Source organism: Pogonomyrmex barbatus, unplaced genomic scaffold (assembly GCF_055798465.1).
Source record: "Pogonomyrmex barbatus isolate J1 unplaced genomic scaffold, ASM5579846v1 scaffold2, whole genome shotgun sequence".
NCBI classification, from domain to species: domain Eukaryota; kingdom Metazoa; phylum Arthropoda; class Insecta; order Hymenoptera; family Formicidae; genus Pogonomyrmex; species Pogonomyrmex barbatus.
Genome location: NW_028297116.1, coordinates 13,867,794 through 13,890,514, shown reverse-complemented (window position 1 = coordinate 13,890,514; position 22,721 = coordinate 13,867,794). Strand labels below are relative to the sequence as shown.

Sequence of the window (22,721 nt, the reverse complement as noted above, 5' to 3'; positions counted from 1 at the left end):
AAATCCGCGGTAAGGTAAGAAGGATAAAGAAGTCCAAGTTAAATAAACAGTGTGAAGGGCCTTTTGTGTAAACTCAATACTAAAATAATATATCCCACACGGCGACAAATCGACCGGCACTAAACGTATCGCTTAACGTCTCCGTGCTACAACAACATACATGAGCTTTGGAAATTTATAAACGAGAGATGATGTTATCTCGTCGTTTTTTAACTACCCTTTAAAATTTTCATTGCATTATTTTCGGAATATGCAATGAATATGCTGTAGTTTCGCATATGTCCGAAACGTACAGACACCGAGATCACTGCTTGCAATGATAAAAGCGATCGAAGGAAATCAAAGAAGTAAATTAAATTATTAAGCTTATCATCGCAGATGAGAGTTTGAAGAAAAAAATAAATCAAGATTTTAAAAGTTTATACGTAGTATTAATTAAGATAAATAGAAACTCGAATATCCTACTCTGATAAAATACTTATAGATGGTTTACTGGTATTTTTGCATAAAATCATTAGATCAATCATCAATCAGATAGTAAGCTATTTTAACGACTTTAAACACTTTAATGATAAATAACACCAAATTACTATCTAGGCTATCTTTCTTCAATTTTTTCATTAACTGTCATTAACATAACAAACATACATAAATTTTCTGAGATGTTTCATATCAAGAATTTCTTCCTGCCATATTTCTATGAAAGAAAAGATATGTAAAAATATGTAAAACAGATATTCCAGCAACTTGATATCATTTATTATCAAAATAATATCAGATTATTGGGAAAATTCTATAAAAAAATATATAAAAATATAATTATATAAATTATAAATATATTATATAAAAATATAAACAGACATTTATATTAACTTTTAGAAATTCAATCTATTCGAATTTTCAATTCTATATTTTGAAATATTTGATTATGGACATTCTTGATTGTAATAAAAGAGAAATGTCGTCTGTAATTTAAAATGTCTGTAATTTAAATATAATTTACTTGTTTACTTTGATTTGGATTTAATCCTACTAAAATTCGAGTTTGGGTCATCCTAATCCGAGATGAGTACGAGCGTAACTAAAATCCAGATAAATTTTTAAGGATTAATACAAAAAAATAAAAAAGTAATTTCCTTTTTTGAATACGATCTTCCGATCTGTCCTGATTAGATCTTTTTTATTGTCTTATCGATTATTACCACTCTAAAGTGCTGAATATTCTTTTACTGACGTTTCATAAATGCAAAAGAAACAGAGTCGTATTCTGAATTCTCTTTTATCAATAAAAGTAGCTTACAAATCTTCTGATTGGCTGTAAGTCACTTTTAGAGATATTTTTATATATTTATAAAGAAGGATTCAGAATATAGGCTGTATAACATAATGGAGAATACACAATCGCGAAAATCGCGAGCAAAAACAGCGAGCTTTTCGGTGACCAGCTGCGTCAAAAGGACGTCGGGGTCAAATCTAAAAAAGTGGAGAACGATAAACCGGATAAGCGCGGCTAATTCCGAGAATCGGAGTTTCCAGTCGCGAAAATCGCTTCGCGCCTTCGATCCTTCGACCGCAACTGCGCACGTGCGACGCAGTCCGATCTTTCCCGCGAGGCGTCGCGCGATAGTTTTCTCGACGCACATACACAGCCATCCGGTGCATCGTAGCGCACCGTCGGATCGGATCAGTGAAACCCGAGCGTGAAAACGGAGCGAAGCGAAGCGGAGCGGAGTGGAGTCGAAGCGAGTCGAGCCGAGTCGAGCGGAACGCGAGCTGGGAGTGGGAGACCCAGTAGAGTGTTGTCGGTCCTGTGACAGAGACGTCGATCGATCCACGTCGCGTCGTTTCGTCGTATACGTCGGTACGCCGCGCGATTTCATGATGTAGCGCCAGCGGGGTGGGTGATCCCGGGATAGGCAGAAAGACCAGATCTCGCAGCTCGCGGTGATCCCGAACGAGCGCAGGTCACGCGCGACGAACGAATCCTCTTCCTCGAGAGAGAGAGAGAAAGAGAGAGAGAGAGAGAAGAACCTGCTCGCTTCCAACATTCCTCGTCGGCCATCCCCGACGTGTTCCTGACGTTGTCGTCGTCGTCGTCGTCGTCGTTGTCATCATCGTCATCATCGTCGTCGTCGTCGTCGTCGTCGTCGTCGCGCGCGTGGCAACATCGGAGGTACGTACACGTTCCGGGATAGGGAGCGTGGAGCCCTCGCGGGGCCAGGTGTCGAAGCGCGAACCGCCGACGCAGCGTCAAGATGGCGCGTGCCACGATCACAGCTGTTGTTTACCCACAAACCCGTGTGGAGCGAGCCACTGGCTGCTGTGGCTGCTGAGAGAGGACAAGCGTGCGACACGACGCGACGCCTGGCTCCCCTGGCTCATCGGGACTGCTCGGGGACGATGGGAGATGCTCGACGTATGAGTGGCTCGGAGTAACGGAGTGTAACTCGTGAGAGAGACGTGACGGCGACGTGACGAGAACGTGACAGCGCGACGACGTCGACGACGACAACGACAACAACAACGACGACGGCGACGGCGACGGTGGTGACGGCGGCAGTGGTGGTGGAGGCGGCGTCGGCGGCGACGGTGTTGGTGGCAGTATTGGTGACGGCGGTGGTGGCGGTGGTAGCGGCGGCCGTGGTGGTGGTGGTGATCGTGCTGCTGCTGCTGCTGCTGCTGGCGGTGGTGGTAGTGCGTCGAGAAAAAAACGGGACGCGCGAAGACGGACTCGATGGAAGAGGGTAGCGGGGCCTGCGGCGTTAGAAGTCATCAAGTCAGCGCGAGGAACTAACCTAATTTCGTCCGCCATCGCGCGACACGAGGACGACGACGGCAGCAACAACGACGACGAGGACGAAGACGAGCACGATCACGATCACGATCACGATCACGATCACGATCACGACGGTGACGGAAGCGAGACGAAGCGATCGGGAGGAAGCCTCGATAACGAGGGAGAGGAGCACCGAAGTTGGTTCGCGACTCCTCGGCAATAAGTGCGTTATCCTCCTTTGTCCTTTTCGTCCTGCGTTACGTAAAAACGCGTGAGAGTAGTGAGCTGATAACGTAGCGTGATAACGACCGGTCGCAAGGTCGATGTTGCCGTGCCGACCACCGGTTTTTCTTTATATTCCGAGCTGCACTTCCGAAGCTGTACTTCCGCAGCTGCACTTGACATTCACGTGTGTTTGTTAAATTCCTTCGGAGTTCGAGGTTAGGCTTATTGACACATGCGATTTTATCAGAGTTCAATGATAAAAATAATACCGCTGTGTGTTTTCTAAATCTTAATGAATACATTTCTCGTTTCTTTGTCGCTCCTCCTGAATCTTTTGTCAATGGCTTTCTTTTATTTGCTTGACTCGGTGATATGACATGATACCATGAGTCATCCCTTTGCACCTTACCATCCCTCCTTATGAAACTTTTTGTTTTACGTTAGATTTGTTTTTTTTTTTTTATATCTAAACTAATGTATGTACACTCATGAGATATCTTTTTTTTTTCTTTTTTTAAATAGCTAAACTTGCATTTTTGTTTTATCTCTTTTTTTCTTCATTACACAAAAGAGAAAAAAGCCATGCAAAAAGTTCAGCTAAAAGAAACAAGATTGAATTAAATATAGTTTCAAGGAAATGAAAATTTTTATGTCAGTTTTTACCATTTTTGATTAATTTAATCGATTGATTATTCCATTGGAATTGATGCATTTGACACTTCATCATGTGACACTTACTTGATCAATTAAATTAATCCAAGATGGTAAAATTGACTTATTAAGTTTGTTCTTTTTGGCTGTACTAGTTCACAGTTTATTTTTCTTTATACTGGAAGAAGAAGAAATTCTGAACTAGTGCAACTAATTTAACTAAAAAGAACAGACCTTTAGTATAATCCAATGTAACGATGAAGAACAGATCTATTGTTGCATCATTGTTGACATTTTAATATTTTATGTGTTTTATAAAATAATCTATTGATAATAGAACATTTTAGAATAGATAATAGAATATAACTTCTAAATTTTTTTCTCCTTATAATTTCTACAATCTTACTTGTCAACACTTTTTTTCGCGTATTAATTTTATTTACTTAGCAAATGTATAACTGTAAAATGTATTGCTGAATTATAGCAGGAAACTGTTTCACAGATATCATCATGAATGCCAGGACGCAGCTATTTGAATTGAGCATGGAGGGACGGCAGGTGGATGAGGCAGTGGCGAGTATATTCCACAGTGTGCTCTTCCATCGAAGTCTCGGCAAATTCAAATACAAACAGGAGGGCAGCTACTCGGTGGGTACTGTGGGATATCAGGACGTGGATTGTGATTTCATTGATTTCACTTACGTTTGCTGCTCGTCGGTACACCTCGACCAGACGCTAAAGCGTGAAATATCAGGCTTCTCGGAGGCGCTACGCTCCACTGACAGTCCAGGCTCTGGTCAGATATCTCTAGAATTTTTCCAGAGAAAAAAAAGTCGCTGGCCGTTTCAACCGGAGTGCATCCCGTGGGAGGTATGGACCGTGCGTCTTGAACTTATCAAATTAGCCACCGAGCACGAACGGCAGATATGCCGGGAGAAAGTGGGAGACCTGCTGACCGACAAGATTCTGTATATCACCGAGGTCATGAATCGGCATGATTACATCCCGAAAGTGCCGAGTCAGGCTGAGCTGGATTTGATCTTCGACACGTCGTATCCGGATATACAACCGTATCTCTTCAAATTGTCCTTCACAACCTCTAGTCCGTCGACTACCACGATGGGCAACACTATGAAGAAGTTAATTAGAGAGACACTGTCCATTTAGTCGTTATAATGTACATTAAATATTTGAATATTTCACATTTAGTGCGTCCGTATAGCTTACTAGAGTCATCAAAATGCAAAACTCGCTTTTCTTTTCTCATTTACGATGCACGAGTCTTTGCATTGCACCAATCAACGATTTTCAGATTTCGTATCCACAATGACTCTAATCTGCCACTTTAACTTGTGTTATGAGTTTCGAGAAAAATAATCAACTTTGTATTACGAAGAAAGCAGAATGGTTCCAAGTCTTCGGCTAACTGTACACAGTGAAAACTACCAAAAGTACTCGAAGTACTTCGCCTATGTGGTAGGCTCTGTTGGATTTTTTGTAATACAGTGGTGTCTCTTATAATGAAGATACTACATCGCAGGGACTTCCGCTACTATGTGTCTCTAATGTCTCTATATAGTACAAATGAACACAACACTCTTGTGTCACATGCTTTTTTTGTACTTTACTATGAACGTCCGTCGCATAATTTTAGCAGGATCACATTAGTCACGTTTTACACAATATTTTACCTCTTAACTCTCACCACTCTTAAAAATCTCCACAAGTGGCTTCTGTGGCAGAACATTACGTTCCTCTCTCGTTTCTCATCCTTTTCAAATGCTGTGTATACATCGTAGAATAGACTCGAGCGTACTTTTCTTTAATAGATAAAGAGTCTTTTTGCGCGTTATTCAAAGAAGATAATTTGATTTAGAATAGGAGTCGATCGTCTAGTTGAGCAGGATATCTCCAGATTCTTTAATGTTTAATAGAATCTTTGAAAATAATGAATCTTAAAGATACTTGTAACTTACTTGATAAACTCCTCCGACTACACGACGGCTGTATTCGGCGCTATATACTGTGTTTTTCAGTCACTAACATTGAAAGTATATGTAGTTATCCTAAACTCTCTGACAAATCACAGAATGCTTGGATTATTCCACATATGTACATATATATACATATACATATTAACATGTTATGTACACGTAGCGTGTATACACGCGGGCTTGCATACCACGCTGTTATTATTTTCACCATAAATTTAACGCTGAATATTGGATTTAGATAATTGCGTAGAGAGTTAGCTAATATTTAGCGTTAAATATATGCAGCAGAGCAGAGTCTTAATTATAATTACGGTGTATGCATGGAAGTGATTGTTATTTATTTCCAGTGAGTGATGAGACATGTGACGTAACGCCAGGCGTCATGTGTACGCAGATTAGCAACTACAATTATTTACACTGCTCTATTCTCTCGTTGATCTTAAGTTATAAGAATCAAATTGTAAAATAAGTTAACGGTCATTAAGTCAGCGCGATGCCCACAGTATCGAAGTGCACCGGGATACGAAAAACACCGCACGAAAAATCACCGTCATGTTTACATTTCCCCAGACGTTTCGTGCCTTCGTATCGAATTTTTGATAGAGAAATTAATCTAGGAGACTAACATACTTGATCCAGATGATAGTGTCACTATTATTTATTGTGCTCGAAGCATCTCTCTCATCTCGTAAAAGTGGAATAGTCTCTCTTTTTCACGCGCGCGCAGAAGACAAATCTGTGATCCTTCTCGGATTCGAGGCGGTTTTGTTCTATTCCTCATAAGCGACAAATGTGTGCCGTTAACGTCGTGTCGTTTTAGGATTTTCAAGCTAAAGGGAGACGCGAGATGGCGGATACCGGAACGCTCGTTGGCGGCGATTCCACGAGCGATTACACTTATTATATTATACTATGTAAATAGCGTCCGAAGAATATTGCTGCAAATCAAATTATGTCGCGCCGAGAGAGTCCCCGCACGTTCCGAGATCCGCTTCTCTCGCCCTCACCTACGACCAATCAACAAATTTATCACGACGCATTAGTAGTGCACATACCTTACGAATTAACCGTAGACGAGAAGCGTAATGTTAATTTAACGATTAATCATATATCGTCCCCCTACTGCTTTTCTTTTTCTGCCAATCTTTCTCCAGATAGTTTAATGTACAATTGCGATTTAGCTAAATGTTCCGCGAATCGAGTGAATACGTTGATTGGATGTATCCTACTGGAATGTTTGTTTATTTTTCTCTTATCGATTATAAAGAAAGGAAAAATCACGGTGATCGTCGATAGTCCGCCGCTCTCTCTGCGATTCCGAGTTGAAAATCGATCGCAGTCTCTTTCCCTCGCACCATCCGGCTTTTACTTTTTACAATTATGTGACGTATGCGATATTGTGAAAAGTAAAAAGAGAATCGCGTTGTGGAACCGCGATTATGACGACATTATGACAAAGAGAGGCGCGCGTACGTATGTGTACGTGTCGCATATATATATATATATATATATATATATATATATATATATATAAAAATATATATAAATATGACATATTATATAGAAAAGAAAATAAAGAACGAGAGAGAGGAAGAGAAAGAAAGAGCGAATGACCACGTGTGTGTGTACAATTAGAATTTTGCGAGTTTGTCAAATTGCCACATGCTGTTATAAATATAAATGAAATTATAAATAATATATAAATATAAATATAAATAGCAAAATAGATAAAACCGAGACCTGTATATTGTAAGCTGCGAGACAAATGTGACAAAATGTGTAGTATATAGTGAGAAAGATGAAATATCTGCGAGTTTTAATTTATCATGATGAGTACGCTGACGATAAATGATTAATTATGAATAAATTACTGTATTTTATAATATACAGCATCTTTTTTATTAAATACCCGTGATTCCTGTTTTTCAACGAAGTATTTAATTTCATTTCCATTTTTTATTGAATTTTAGCTAGTGACAATTTTATATACGCACATTCAAAATTCTAAGAAATTTATGCTTTTTGAAGATAAAAGATTTTTTTTTTATTAAAAACAATTATTCTTATATTCATGATCATATTACAAGAATTACATTATATCACGAGAATAATCGCAACAAAGGTTTAATATTGCAATATCTCGTAACTATATTTAATCTTGATTATCTTCTGATCTATCCTAATTACGCTTGCGTAGACAAATATTTTTGTTGACAGAGCTTTCAATATTTGTTTATTAATTTTAAATTATAATAAATTATTAATAAATTTATAATAAATTATAATAATTATAATAATTAATTTTAAAAATAGCCCCTATCTCTTTTTGGAAGAGGAAAGAGAAAGAGAGAAATATATACATGACTGAGATTCCGTGCAAAAATACACTTATCTCGAATTATCGACTTACAGTTCAAGTAATTTATAGAATGATAAAGCGCGCAGTTTTATCATTCTTCAGCACCGTCGGGTGCTGCGCTCTAACGGGTGATCCGCAAGTATTCGGTCAGTCCTGAAATAAATGTCTCGCGCTCGCTCGGCATTGTAACGTAATGTAAACATCGTGGATTCTCGGTTACCGGTGCGATTGCGGTTGCATATGAAGTGCAGGCGTATGACTATCGGTCGGCTCTTATTCCCGACATATTCCGACCGACGACGTTCCTTTTCGAGGCGGTTGCCGCGAAACTCCGCATTTCTCAGTCGTTTCCAAGGGAGTATGGAATAGTTGGCATATCACGCGGCAAGAATCCGCGCACGAGCGAATCGTCCGAAGTCGAGCATATTCCAGAATTGAAGAATTTTTCCGTAATAAGATGCAAAGGGGCAAACCCTCCCCCGCGGTCTTCAAACACTTCCCGTTCCGAAACCGAATTACCGTGCTTGCGGATCTTCACGATATATTCATCTTGAACGATATATTCATTTCAACTTTATTAGATTTCTGAGGAACACTCCTGGACTTGTGTGGGAATCTCAAGTATTTTTGGCCACCGCCTTGACATGCTCTAGACGCCACGTGGCGAAGTAGATTGGGGCAAATCGTATAACGTAGTGATTCTACGTGGAACGAATAAATTCGCTGATCTGATCGCGACTTATTGAACCTAACGCGTAAATCCGAGTCTATAATAGATATAGTAAGCCTTAAATTGTAAGAAATTGACCAATCATAGCCGATTATTTTTCTCATATTCAATTGTAATTGGTCAATTTCTTACGACTTAAGGCTTATTACATCCATTGTCAGACCGGGATTAAACCAAGACGGTAATGGAAAGCAAAATCACATAGAAGAAAGATGTATTTATAGCTTTTCTCTTGAATCAATTGATATTCGAATTAGTAACTGTTTATGAAGTTACATTATGCAATTTTTTCTTCTGTCACATTTACCCCATCATTGTCTCAAATGTGAAGAAAAGATTTATTTAGACATAATGGTAACAATAGTAAATATATATATATATATATATATATATATATATATATATAAAACAAAATGATTCTAAATAAAAAAAATGATTCAAAATGATTCAAAATAAATGCCAAAGAGAGAAAAATTATAAGAAAAATTATAAGAGACGAATTTTTTGTTTTATTAAATTAAGATAGATCTTTCATGTAAATATACTGCATTCCTCCTTAAAGAATTACACTCCTTTAAAAAGGAAAAATTTTTATGTTTTTTTCTCAAATTTTGGACAAGTTAAAATAATGAAATTTAGTGGATATTTTCTATTGTAATAAAAAGAGTGTTTATTAAGTTTTTTAATCCCGTATATGTTACAAGAAGATGAAACTAGCAACTTCTATTCAATTTTTTATTAGTATTTTTTTAATAGGCCGGGATATGATCATTGGACAATATGTATGTTAGAAAGTTTGATTCTTTCGGGAATCTTTATATTTCTTTTATTTTTTTTGTAAAATAATTTTAAGATAAAAAGATAAATTAAATAAGGATTGCTGGTTTTATCTCTTTATAATATGCGAGCAATAAAAAAATATCTTTTTTATTAGTGAAAAATATTCGCCAAATTTCATTCTTTATATGAAAGATATTCCTTAATTTTCAATAAAGAATTATTTCTTAAAATTTTTCGCACTTATTTAGAATCATTTTGTATATATATATACACAATACATATAAATACAGTACATATAAATGATTGATTCTCTTTTAATTTACAATCTTATGTCCTTCTTATTCTTCTTCTTTTATATTTTCGTATTGATTTAGATCCATGAAATTCCAGATAATTATAAAAATTCACTTTACTAACAAACTGTCAGAAGCACAAGAACAATTCTCTTTATTGGATTGAAAAATCCAGCTTTAATAAAATAAAAATATTTATCTGAGTAGGAGTTATTTATAAATGAAAAAAAAAACATATAAATGATAAATACATAAAACAATTATCATTTACAAATAAACGACATTGTTTAAGAAAATATTATTCAAACGTGTCACGCCTAAACGTTTCTCGCGACGGTGATGGCACATAACGCGCAATTCCGAGGAAGAGAAATAATGCACATCGCGCCGCACTTTCGAATTTGCGACCTACACTCGTAATTTAAAATTAAGCATATCGACACTCAAGTCGAACACCCCCCCGATTGTAAATATATCTCTGCGTGTACATGTAGTAGGCGCATCGCGATCATACGCGATCATACGCCTGCGCGCGAAGCCGCCCTCGGTCTCCCTCGAAGCCGATTTTCTCGCGTCTCAGTCGTCGAGAGGACGGAGAAGTAGCTCGAGTACCGCTCCGCGGTGATCCGTCGCGCTCGTATTCGAGATGAGAGCATTGAGCGCATTGTACGACAGATCGCCACCTCACGATCGCGGTCCCGGCGCCTTCCCCGACGAGTCGCGAGAGTCGTCACATCGTAGCTGGACCACGCGCGTCGTGCGCCACGCTTAAGAAGCCGAGCGTGATAGAAAGAAACACATGCGGCTCTTCGTGCACGTGACGCACGAAAGTTTCCGCGCTCGTATTTTCCGAGAGAAAGGAAACAGAGGTGGATAAACCGGAACCGATGACAAAGGGTCGAGGGCTTCCTGAGGAGAGGTGCTCCGCGTCCGGGGGAATCTCATAATCTTGACTCCGGGCGAGTGTCGAGTGCATTGCATATCCGCGCGATCGTACAATAGATGCTTCATGTCGCCGTGAGAGCCGCAATCGAAGCGATTCGATTTCACCGGGGCGATCGCAAATCGCGGCGGAGTGTGCCGTGTGATAAAACTCGTCGTGGACAAAATTATAAGCGATAAGCTATATATAAGAGAAATACAATCGCGCGGAGAACATTCGCGCGTGCGTGCGTGCGTGCGTGCGTGCGTGAGTGTGCGTGTGTGCGTGTGCGTGTCCGCTTATCGTGTCCGTGTTTTCTTTCGCGCGCACGTTTCGTTGCTTCGCTTCGTGGATCTCCCCGTGGAAGTAGTCACGCCGGCCTAAATCCTCTCGCGTAATCGCGCGAAATCCCGTCGCGACGCCCCGTAAATCCCAAGAGCTTCATATTCCGCAGCGACGGCGAAAATTGGAGGGCCATTATCCACCGTCTACGTCACGCAACGGAAGAAATTGCGATTCTCCTCTCTCTCGACTCCGCGGTCCCTTCAACAGGTGGCCAAAATCGATCTCGCACGTGTACGAGCGTACGTGATCACTTCTCACGGCGAATCGCTGCATTTTCTTCTTTTTGTTTTCTCTTTTTTCTGTATTTTTTGCCAGTCTAATCCTTTAATCTTCTAGAACAGAAAGGATGAACACGGTGGAAGGAGAAAGAAATCGTTTTTAATGTATTTGTCCAAATTTTTTCGAAGATACTTTTTTTTTATTTATCCAAACTCTTTCGGAGATACTTTTTTTCTTCTTTAAACAATTATAAGTAACTACTTGCAAGAATATTAAGTAATTAAGTTTGAATGTTATTTTATTTTAGGTAGTTGGAAAGTTTATTGAGCAGGATTACAATTGCCGGTTAATTGTTAAATTATACGATATTATAATTATACTAATAAAAAATTCTAAAAGTGATTAACAAATCAGCTCGAAAGTATTTTATTATTAAAAAATATTTCTAAAAATACTTACACATTAAAGTGGAAAATTATGCATTAGTTATGTTTGAGAGAAAATATAAAACTTATATATAATTTTTTTATATATTTAATTAATCTTTGTTTTTATTTATCAAAATAAAAATAAAAATTCGCGATATAATAATAAAAATTAACACTCAAGAATGAATTCGCTAAGAGATTAGATTGTTCGATAATTCGTATTCAAAATGGACAACAAACATTTCCCATTTCCTAAGCTTTCCATAATTGTTTCTCGATATTCTCTCCCGGCTAATTCACAATAATGAATTCATTAATATCCATCATAGTTAAAATTGGCTCTCATCAACGAACAGTGTAGCTCGTATCGTGCTTCCATTAATCTGCGATTAATACGTATCGCGCATCCAACGAGTGGAAAACCATTTCCGCTCTGTGTAATTTACGATCCTCCAGCCGCTCGTAAATAAATCCGCGCGTTCTAGAGCGGCCGTTAAAAAGCAGCCGTTTCGTCAGTAAAATCGCTTTTGACAAAATTATTGCTCAACATAAAAAAAGAAATAAGAAATAGAACAGGGAGAGAGAGAGAGAGAGAAAAAAAGAGAAGCGGCATTATTATCGGAACATTATTATCGGAACGCGACCCTGTTTTCGGATTCTAAATAGCGAGACGATCTTAAAAGGCATCCGGATTCTGTCAAATTTTTTTTTTTAAACAGCTTCCTCGCGTCTTACTTTCGAGACTCGTGCGCAACAAACGACGTAACGTTGTCGAAACTGCTCGAAATTTTCCACAATGTTTGCTTGACGGCGACGACAACACCGCCAAAGTTTACTGAAGGTTTCGCCCACGCAGGCCAGGTCATAATCGGCGCGCCTAATTGCTCCCCCATGTCCTGTTTCAGGGAGAGGAACGACCGTTGTTCTCCACGTTCGAAAGTTTCCGTCGCGAAACATGCAACATTAATTGCCTGACTGTCATCGCCCCAAGCACATAAACGCCAAGCGAACGCCGACGAAATCGACGTTTCTATTAATATTGACTACACAAGCGCACAATATTTGCATAGGTATAATAATAATCGAGAAGAATGTAAGCTTTTATATTTTAAGGATATATATAAAAGCGATTCCTGAAAGCGATCATGTTTTTACATCGTGATTCGTCGCTCTGAAAAAAACAGAATCAAAATTATGCTGTAATTCAGAGTGAATAAGAGTGAAACGTGCAACGACGCCTCCGGCGAATTTTTCGATAGTCTCCTCGCTCGTCTATCTGTGCAAAATCCTTTTCCTTAATCAAACCCTTTTCCTTAATCAAACATTTACTCACTGCCACCTTGCGAAATTAATGAACAAGGAAATTGGTGTTGCCCCTTAACTCGTCATCATTTATTTATGACCTTCGTCACTTTTTGTTTTAACTGAACCTGTGAATTCTGCTCGGAAGGTGATCTTATCCTGAGAATCGCAAAGGGAAGATAGATTTCAGTTCGTTGATCAGAACGTTGAGAGAAACGTGAAGTGAATTTCAAAAAAAGTTAACCCTGGATGACCCGTGCGGATCTGAAGGAAATCCGATGCGAGATAACGACAAGGACACGATATACTCCTGGTTAAGCTATCCTTAAACTGTCAGAGAATCAAACTTAAATTAAATCGTGCTTAGGGGATTATCTCGGCGGAAATCGGAGCAAGAGTTGCAACGCTTGCATACGTGTCGAGCTTAATCGATGCCCTCAAACAGCTGGCCCTGCGAGGGTATCGCGGCGCGAAACTCGGGCTAATCTACTTATCTGAGGCTATAACTCGCTTATCTATCAGAACCTCCTCCCTCCCCCCCCCCCCCTCCCCCGCTTGAGCATCCGTCGCGCGCGGGGTAACAGCAGTGTTGTTGACGTTAATGGACGAGGAGCTCCGTGAGAAATTAATTCACGGCTCGCGGATCTCGGCAAGCGCCCCGGCCTCGTACACCTCGTTCGGAATTTTCTCCCGGTCAATTCCCGGCCGCTTCGCCGAATCAAATTACCGGATAGTCCTTCCGCTTCGCGATCGTTCCGGGAGCGATGATGAACCGCCAGCAATTCCATCCGCGTCAGCGGCACGCTGACGCATGATCGATTCGACGAAAGTGGCAACGAAGAGGGAGAGGAGAGAAGAAGGAGTAGCACAGAGGAGGAAGAGGAAGAGGAGGCGTGTAACGCGAGTTGGCCGATCGCGCTCTCTTCAAGATGCGCCATGGATAATAACGGCACGGCGCAAATAACGTCGTCGGTGGTGCTGGTCGCGATGCAAAACCAATCGGCGCGTAACTCGAGCTACCTGTCGGAGGATGTCACGTCGAATCTGATGGTGCAGATAGTATTCTGCGCGTTCTACGTCGTTATCTTCGTGCTGGGGATATTCGGCAATGTACTGGTGGTCTTCGTCGTCGGGCGGAATCGCCAGATGCACACTGTCACGAATCTCTTCATCGCGAATCTCGCCCTCAGCGACGTGCTGCTCTGCGTGCTCGCCGTGCCCTTCACCCCCCTGTACACCTTCCTGGGCGGTTGGGTCTTCGGCAAGACCCTCTGCCACCTGGTGCCCTACGCCCAGGGCGTGAGCGTGTACATCAGCACGCTCACCCTGACGAGCATAGCCGTCGACCGGTTCCTCGTGATCATCTATCCGTTCCACCTGCGCATGAAGATCAAGATGTGCCTGGCGATCATCGTGAGTATATGGGTGATCGCGTTGCTGATTACCCTGCCGTACGGGCTCTACATGCAGCTGGAGGAGACGTATACCTTCTGCGAGGAGAATTGGCCCAGCGAGCCGTTTCGCAAGGTCTTCAGCTCGCTCACCTCGATATTCCAATTCGTCGTGCCGTTCTTCGTGATCGCCTTCTGCTACGTGTGCGTGTCGATCAAGCTGAACGATCGGGCGCGCGCGAAACCCGGCGCCAAGACTAGCAGGCGCGAGGAGGCGGATCGCGAGAGGAAACGCCGGACCAACCGGATGCTGATCGCGATGGTCGCCATATTCGGCGTATCCTGGTTGCCGCTCAACATCGTCAACGTCGTCGACGATTTCTACTCGCACGTCAACGACTGGTCCTACTACAGGCTCTGCTTCTTCATGTCGCACTGCCTCGCCATGAGCAGCACCTGCTACAATCCGTTCCTCTACGCCTGGCTCAACGACAACTTTCGCAAGGAATTCAAGCAGGTACGTGCGCGTGTCGAGCGTGTCTCCCTTTCGTTTCTTTGAATAAGCTTCGTATCACGAGAGTCAAGGCTAAATTGAATTTTCCGAAGCTATTGAGTGAAGCTGTTCGTTTCGTTGCTTCCCATTCAGTCGGAAAAGTATAAAAGTAAGTGAATTATCCTGGATGTTATTCTCGAACGACAGTTGTCCAACAATGTAACGTAATATTTTGCATCAAATTTAATTTTTTGTATAACATCGAATTTTTGTAGAAAATTCATGCATTAACAATTGTATTAGAGTCTTACAAACTTTTATTTTTTAGGCAAAAAAATTGGGCGCTTTTATGGAAAAAAAAAAAAATAGTATTAAAGATTATTATTGCATGCAATAACGTTCCTTCTAATATAACTTTACATCGATACAGCCAATGCATTTAGAACTAGGTGCATGCAATTTCTAAGGTGGATGCCGCGCAAGGACGCACTTTAAGTAATTGGGACAGAACTATTTGCATCGAAACTACCGGAAACTATCGAAGGAGCGTGAATCTGATACGTTATATTCTCAACTCTCAAGGAGAAACCGACGACTAGAATTCTATCGTGTCGAAATTAATTTGCAGCGGAGCTATTTCTTCCTTCTGCATCCGCGTGCTTATGAAATGAAACGTGTTTAGGACATTGACGTACGCCAATGAGACAATCAAACGCGACGTGATCCGTATAAATGCATCAACATGTTGTGCAAGATGCAACCTATTGAATGCAACTTGCATTCCGAATAAGAATATTCAATCGTTTGAAAGATGCTGGTGTATTGGCGGTTTCGACCACCGTCGTATTTGTCGACGCGAAAATTTATGATAAAGGAACGATTCGCGTCCTTTTTCTCGCGAAAAGATTTTCCTTGCCACTCTTGTGAATTCATAGAACAGAACAAGATTTACGCGCGACAAGGACGTTTTATACTTTGCGATATTTTCTCGTTTCCTGATGTCCTATCGGGAAATGTGTGTTGGATCTTGTATCATTCTTCTCTTCTCTATATTTTCATTGTATTTGCACAACTTTTCTTCCTTCTATTTAGCTTTCTCTTTAGACATTTATCTTGCTGTAGGAATAAGAACGCAGAGAAATCATGTCACTTAACGCGGTCTATCGTTTTTTGTTGTGAAAAATTTTTTTTATAAACTTTCCTTTAATTAAAAAAGATTTAGTACTAGAGAATTTGATTTTACGACGTAAAAAAATCCACTTATGGCAAATGCTTTGATATTAATGAGAGTTGAGTCTCGCGCGTCACGAGCATTTTCTTCGCGCTCGTGAAGTTTGATTAATTTTTCTCGACCTGCATTAAATTAATTTTTAATTATCCACACCTGCTACGACTTGACTACGCCCTTTCATTCATTTTCGATCTTATTTTCGTAATAATAAAATGGGCTTGACGATTGTCCCATAATGACTCTCAGAACGCTCTCATCAACTACTAATTGTGGAATCGATTAATAATTTTTCCCGTAAAATTAATTTAATGCGCTTTGTCTTGAGAAATATACTGACAAATGAGACCATGAGAAGTCAAATGTCGCTCAACTGGACGTGCATTTCTCGTCGAGATGAGATCAGCATCTGGTTCGTTGAACTAATGAAATTGACAATCGAGAAATTGAGCTAATTTTTAAGAGTTATCATTTTAATTACTTGTGAATATATAACTTACTAAGTATATTATGTTTGTTAAATCGTTAATTGGCATAAGTTAATCTGGCAGTTTTCTGGGAAAAACGTGTAATTAATACGTGCCGATTATTAATGTTGAAATCACGCATTATCGAATACTGATTGAAAACTTTCGAATAAAAAATTTACACCGTCATTTTTGTAGGTTCTGCCATGTTATTCAAGAAATTCCGACGGCAGTACTCCGAAGATCAAGGAGGGCTGTAAAAATGACAAAATATGTAACGGTAATAATACCATGCAAGAGACGCTGCTGCCCAGCAACACGAAAGTACAGAATCCCGAGGGATACGAGATGATCATTCTGGAGCAAACGACGAACATCTCAAAGGAGCAGGATCAGCCTTTGAGTTCCTCGAAGGATTTCGACGATGCGACTCTGTGAGGGAAAGCACGAAAGGTACGCAAATACATTTGGTTACGTAAAGCTGTTAGACACGTCAAATCGAATAAATATCAACTACAATAGAATTGCTGCAGAAGGGGAACAATCTGATCGTTCTATCAAATTGATATTTATTTTTACGATTTGGATACTGATCAAGCTTTTATTTCATTCTTCAAAGTTCTAAATCGCGTCAGAATGGACATGGAAAATAAAAAGTTATTTTTCCCTTATACAGCGAGAGTATAAGAGTTATATTTTTTAAATAAACAGTTACCTATATATTCATATCAGTCTACCAGAATATATAAATAAATATTTGAAAACGCAAATATTAATCAGAAATGTTTTTTACACCCCGTCATATATCGCGCTTCATTTTTACATATCAATTTTCTCCGTATTTTTTTTTTTTTTTTTTTTTTTTAACGCGACTGTGAATCGACTGTGAATCGTTCTAATTTCAACCACCGTTTCCTGTCACATAAAAACTTCCCATATCATACGACGCCAGACGAAATTTCGTTCCCGAATTTGAAACGTCTCGTTAATCTAAAAAAAAAAAAAAAAAAAAAAACTTGATTTTTCTATATCTTTCGGCGAGACACTTTGATTTCATAAAAACATTTATCTCACATCGCTCTTTCCATCTCCCTCGTACGCGTACTTTATGGGATTCTATGGGTGGAACGACAAATGCCAACTGGCTAACGTATAGTACGCGCACACACGAATACGCGCGTATATAATATCGGACATACAACGGACATACTGAAGAAAGGAATCCCGAGCTTTACGAGATTCTCGAGAGTGAGGAGAGCCGTTCGAAATGCTCGTGTTGCGATTTCCATCTCCGGTCGGCTGCCGACTACCAGTTGGAAAACCAGAGTGAAACACCGGGGAATGCTCGCAAAATGTCGGAGCCGGTGCTTCCTCACGGCGTAGAAATTTTCTTCGGTCGCTGACATGCCGCAATTGTCGAGAATTCCGCTACCTACCATCTAACCGAGGCCGGTCTTTTTGCGCACCTCCCGCCGATGTGGCGATAAAGCACGCTCACCCCAAACATCCAGACCGACCGACTTACGTAATGACCGCTGACACGTGGAGCTTACCGTTTCATTCTTCGTCCCGCCGCGACGCGTGAATTGGCACGAAACGGGAGATGCGTTGTGAGAAAATTCCTATAGATATCTCTCGTCTATTTACACGAGTCTGGTTGTACCGATTGTGTAAGTAGGGAACTTCGATTAGAACAAGAGCGATTGATCATCCCTAGCGAGTAAATATTCCACGCTTGTGTGTAAAGTCCACTTTAGATGATTTGTAAATCGAGACAGAATTCTATTTATAATTTAACGTGCGGCTACAATGCGAGGGACGCTTTAGAGGAATTGCGTGTGCGATCTATATACCATGTCAAAATATATACATATAAATACATAGTATAAGTAAAATAAAATATAAAAATATAAATTTAATATACAATTTATAAATAGAAATAAATAAAATTTATAAATAGAAGTATCTTTTAGATTGCAATACAAATCTGTACATTTGTAGAAATTGAACATGCCTAATAATTACGATACCTTTTTACAAAATGATATTTGAAAAAGAATAATTAAGAGATCGCAAAAGATCTAACTAAAATTTAATCACGAATTAACTTTTACATAAAAAGAGTGTATTTTTTTTATTTTATTAATTTTACTGAATTAATTGTAAGTAGTGCGCTATATTGAAATACTTATTTCCCTAATAAGAAAATAATCTTTAAAAGTGGTCCTTTTATAAAAAGTGGTCCTTTCATGTTCACAATTTTATGTCAGCTCTCTGATTGCAATATATAAACATCCCCTTGTATTCTGTCACCGATCACCGGTTTGCCGTTAGGGAAATACGACGGGGATACAAATAGAAAGTTTCCCAAAAAGCTATGCGTCGTAAGATATTTTAATGTCGACGCAACAATACGCGCCATGACCCAGACGGGCCATGATTTTCCGACCGTGAAAGAGGAGGGAATAAGTGAGAAGAAGTTTGATAACTCTGACACAAATGGTCCCCGCAAAGCCGGAAATGACGCGTCACGGGCTGAAAGTTTCGCGAGACTGACGGTGGAATTCGATCTTGTCGAGAGACTTTCATATATTCGAATCTCAAGGCACTTTCAATAGTTTCACCCACGCGCATGACTGGATTCGTTCTTGTTTAAAAGCGGAGTGCAAGTTAAACTTGAGGCGAACGGGTGAAGCCCTGAACGACGATATTGAAACGTCCTTTTATAGCGCGACATGATGCGAAATGGCTTACGTAATATTTCATTATACGGCACCGCGTCCTTTCGATGGCTTGTTTTGTGGATATATTGATTGTACACTAATAACCATGCTCCATTTTGGTCATCATGTACAAATATTGTAGATAGAATAAAAAAATACGCAAAATGAGCTGCGAGAATTAATATTTGTAAAAAAAAAAAAAATGATTTGTTTATAAATTTAATTAAAAATATACATAATCTATTAAAGTTTGCTAATTGCATTTTTTGCTTAAATTGAAGCAAAATCAACTTCATTCTTTTCTCAATTTTCACAGATTCATTACTTTTGAGTCCTGCAATTTAATGGCTATTTTAAATATCAGAATAAACAAATGAAAATTTATCGTGGAGTATTTTGACAAATATTTAAACAATTTGTTTTAAATCCTATCAGATTTCTTTTTTTAACGTCAAAATTAAAATTTTTCCAGCAAATATAAAAGACCAATAATTAATACGAATATGTCATTGCAATATTTTAATTATAAAGTTGTTATTCAATTTCATTCGTCATAAAAATTTTCCACGGTAAGAACAATGTTAATTTATTGACATCGATTATTGACAGTCTATTAATAATCATAAACGCATCTGTGGCTTGGCCTTGAAACAGAATCAACAATAAAGTAACGACAAATAATTTTTACGAGTCAATTTATAAAGGCAATGTAGCAACATCTTCTCTATTTAATTTTCATGTAAAAATGTGATAAACTGAATTTGATAGATCAAGATTACATTGTACAATGATATGAACCTTATAAGCTGACATGAATATTGTAAGGCTAAAGATGATGTCAATTATAATACGTCTACAATTGTTGGTAATCCTCCTGAATATTAAATAGATCGATCGGTCGTATCACAATACCGATGTATTCCAACGATCAAGCAGCTATCAAACTGATTAGACTGTCTAAGGTGATTATATAGTATGTTATACAACAGGCATGGGGAAACGGGCAGACACTGTTAAGCGTTCTCTATAATTACACGATCCCGAAATTAGATGTATTCACATGATTCACGTTATTCGCAATATCCAAATCAAAGTATATGAAAATTATATACGGAAATCAGTAATTTAGCCAGAGAAGAATATACACTTTGAAAAGTGTATATTTACAGCGCCTTTGGGACTCTGATTAGATTTCGCTTCAGATTCGAGAGGCTATCATTTTTCCCGTCAATCTTCTAATTTTAGATGTATTCCGGAGACTACATTTTAAAGTGGAAAATCTCCCTCGTCGAAATAATTTTATATTAAATCTTCTCGAATATCTTCCATAAGTGACGATGTGAGTCTGCTATTTTGTGTGAAAGAAGAAATGAAATTGTCACGTCAGATCGTCACGACAATCGATTATCGTCGAACCAGACGCTTCTTCATATGCCAGACGCATATAAAGAATGTAGGCTTCATGGGACGTGCTGCTTTGCTGTCGATTCTCGTCAACTCTGCAATTCGAGCTGTTCGATCTGTCCTAGCAAATTCCCATTATCGAGTAGAATGGCAAAGCCGAAGGAAGCGCAAGAACTTCGTAATGAAGCCTGTTTGTATTATTGAAGTTTTTATTAAAGAGGCTCGCAGATGTCTTTTAAATACAAGACGATTAAACAAAAGAATTATAAACTTTCTATTGGCAGAATTGCATTAAATAACAAATGTCAATGGCAAAAAAGCCATCTTTAAATACGGTAAAAAAGGCCACTCTTAATACGTGAATAATGAGACTGATAAATATCTGAGCTAAAATGAACTTGTGCCGTTATTGAATTCATCGGATTTGTGAAATAATTAATGAGCACTAAGTACCAAAGAAATTATAAAGCGATTTGACAAGACATTTAATTTTTTTTAATTATAATGTAATAAAAATTGATAATAAATTATTTCATAAAAAACTTTATAATAAAAGATTCTTTACTTTTTATAGTCAAAATGAGTAATTTTATTTCATTCTGCAACTTTGTTTTATTTTGTAATTCATGAAAATTTTTTAGAACATTATGGCGTTAGAGAACATTATATCTCTTTCTGTCTTCAAGTAATTAAAATTTAATATCCTTAGATAATATGTATATCTCTACATACACACACACACACACACACACACACACCACACACACACACACACACACACACACACACACACACACACACACACACACACACACACACACACACACACACACACACACACATATATATTTATACCTTAAAAATTTATTTGTGCATACATTTCTACATGTGAGTTATTAAATTTCATTACAAATGTCATGTAAATATCACGTTACAGCATGCAAATCAGCTGATGAAAATTGCAAAATCGTTGCGTTAATGAACTCTCCCTCCCAGAAGCTTTGCAATTGTGGCTGCGAGTTTAATTATCAGCGAAAAAAAAAAGAAAGCTTTAACAATGCGCTTCGCCAAAAGTCGGTTTTACTCTTGATAAAAAGAGCCGGTAATGAAACCAATTTCCCGAAACGCATCGAACGTGTAAAACGTGTGAATTGCGTGGCCGATCCGCTTCTATGTTAACACATAGCCAGTGGTGGCGATTCGCCATGTGTGGGACAATGTAAGGGAGAAGAGGGGGGGGGGGCACATAAGAAAATTTTCACTATTACTGTCATATTAAAACCTCTTTATAATCATAACAAAATAATAAACAACGAAATTCTTCTAACAGTTAAATAAATATTTTCTTTTGTTGAAACGAATTTATTCTAAAAAGTTAAATAAGTTAAAAAAGTTAAAGATTTAGAATCATATAATAATAATAATACTATTTGTGCCTGATGAATCAAAAAAACTTAATCCCGCAAAGCAAACGTTGAACTCCGAATATTATTTTTTATAATGGACCCATAAGTCAATATCTTTTAAAGTTTCAGCAATATCGGAGCGCACATGCAATATAAGTATTGAATTCAACCGAACTTGCTGCAGTGTAGAACGCAAATACATTTTCAGTATTTCTCAATGCAGAAAAAGAATGTTCTGGAGTACACGATGTCACACGATGTATTGTTAACAGTATTTTAATTATATTTTGTATACTCCGAAACTAAGTCCCTTACAGTCTTATCTTTTTGAAGAATAACGTAACAACGTCTCCGAGAGATGTTACAGTTAATTTTCGGCTATTTAATATGTCGAAAAAACATTCTCCGATGGAGAGGATACGAGCTTTTGAATATCAAAACCGTTCATGTGTGGAAAAAAAAAATATCAAAATATTAAAATTGTTCATGTGTGGAATTTCACACATGAAAAATTCTGATGTGTGGAGTGGACTTCACGCACATAAAAGTCGCCGCCCTTGCACATAACTCATTCGAATTGTCAAC

At 38.7% G+C, this 22,721-nt stretch overlaps 2 protein-coding genes across 8 annotated transcripts in view; both read left to right on the top strand.

Annotated features, from left to right (window-relative positions):
* Positions 1-1,626: 1,626 nt before the first annotated feature.
* Positions 1,627-7,531, top strand: Atg101 (autophagy-related protein 101). Its single transcript, XM_011644150.3, has 2 exons — positions 1,627-2,999; positions 4,155-7,531. The coding sequence occupies exon 2, from the start codon at positions 4,163-4,165 to the stop codon at positions 4,817-4,819; it is 657 nt and encodes a 218-aa protein (XP_011642452.1). The 5' UTR covers positions 1,627-2,999; positions 4,155-4,162; the 3' UTR covers positions 4,820-7,531.
* Positions 7,532-10,371: 2,840 nt separating this feature from the next.
* LOC105430534 (prolactin-releasing peptide receptor) overlaps positions 10,372-22,721 on the top strand; it is a 63,914-nt gene continuing 51,564 nt past the window's right edge. For 2 of the 7 annotated variants that reach the window (XR_016139047.1, XM_089076043.1), the window contains exons 1-2: positions 10,372-14,932; positions 16,802-17,056. Coding sequence is in view for 6 of the 7 variants with exons in the window: in XM_089076043.1 (XP_088932169.1) it covers positions 13,961-14,932; positions 16,802-17,041 (1,212 nt within the window). In the remaining variant the exon portion in view is untranslated. The remainder of the gene's footprint in view (positions 14,933-16,801; positions 17,057-22,721) is intronic. The other 5 variants (XM_089076040.1, XM_089076042.1, XM_089076039.1 and 2 more) reach the window with 5 other exon arrangements.

Excerpts from the sequence above, each read along its gene's own strand:
- Atg101 (XM_011644150.3), top strand. The coding sequence starts at position 4,163 with ATGAATGCCAGGACGCAGCTATTTGAATTGAGCATGGAGGGACGGCAG.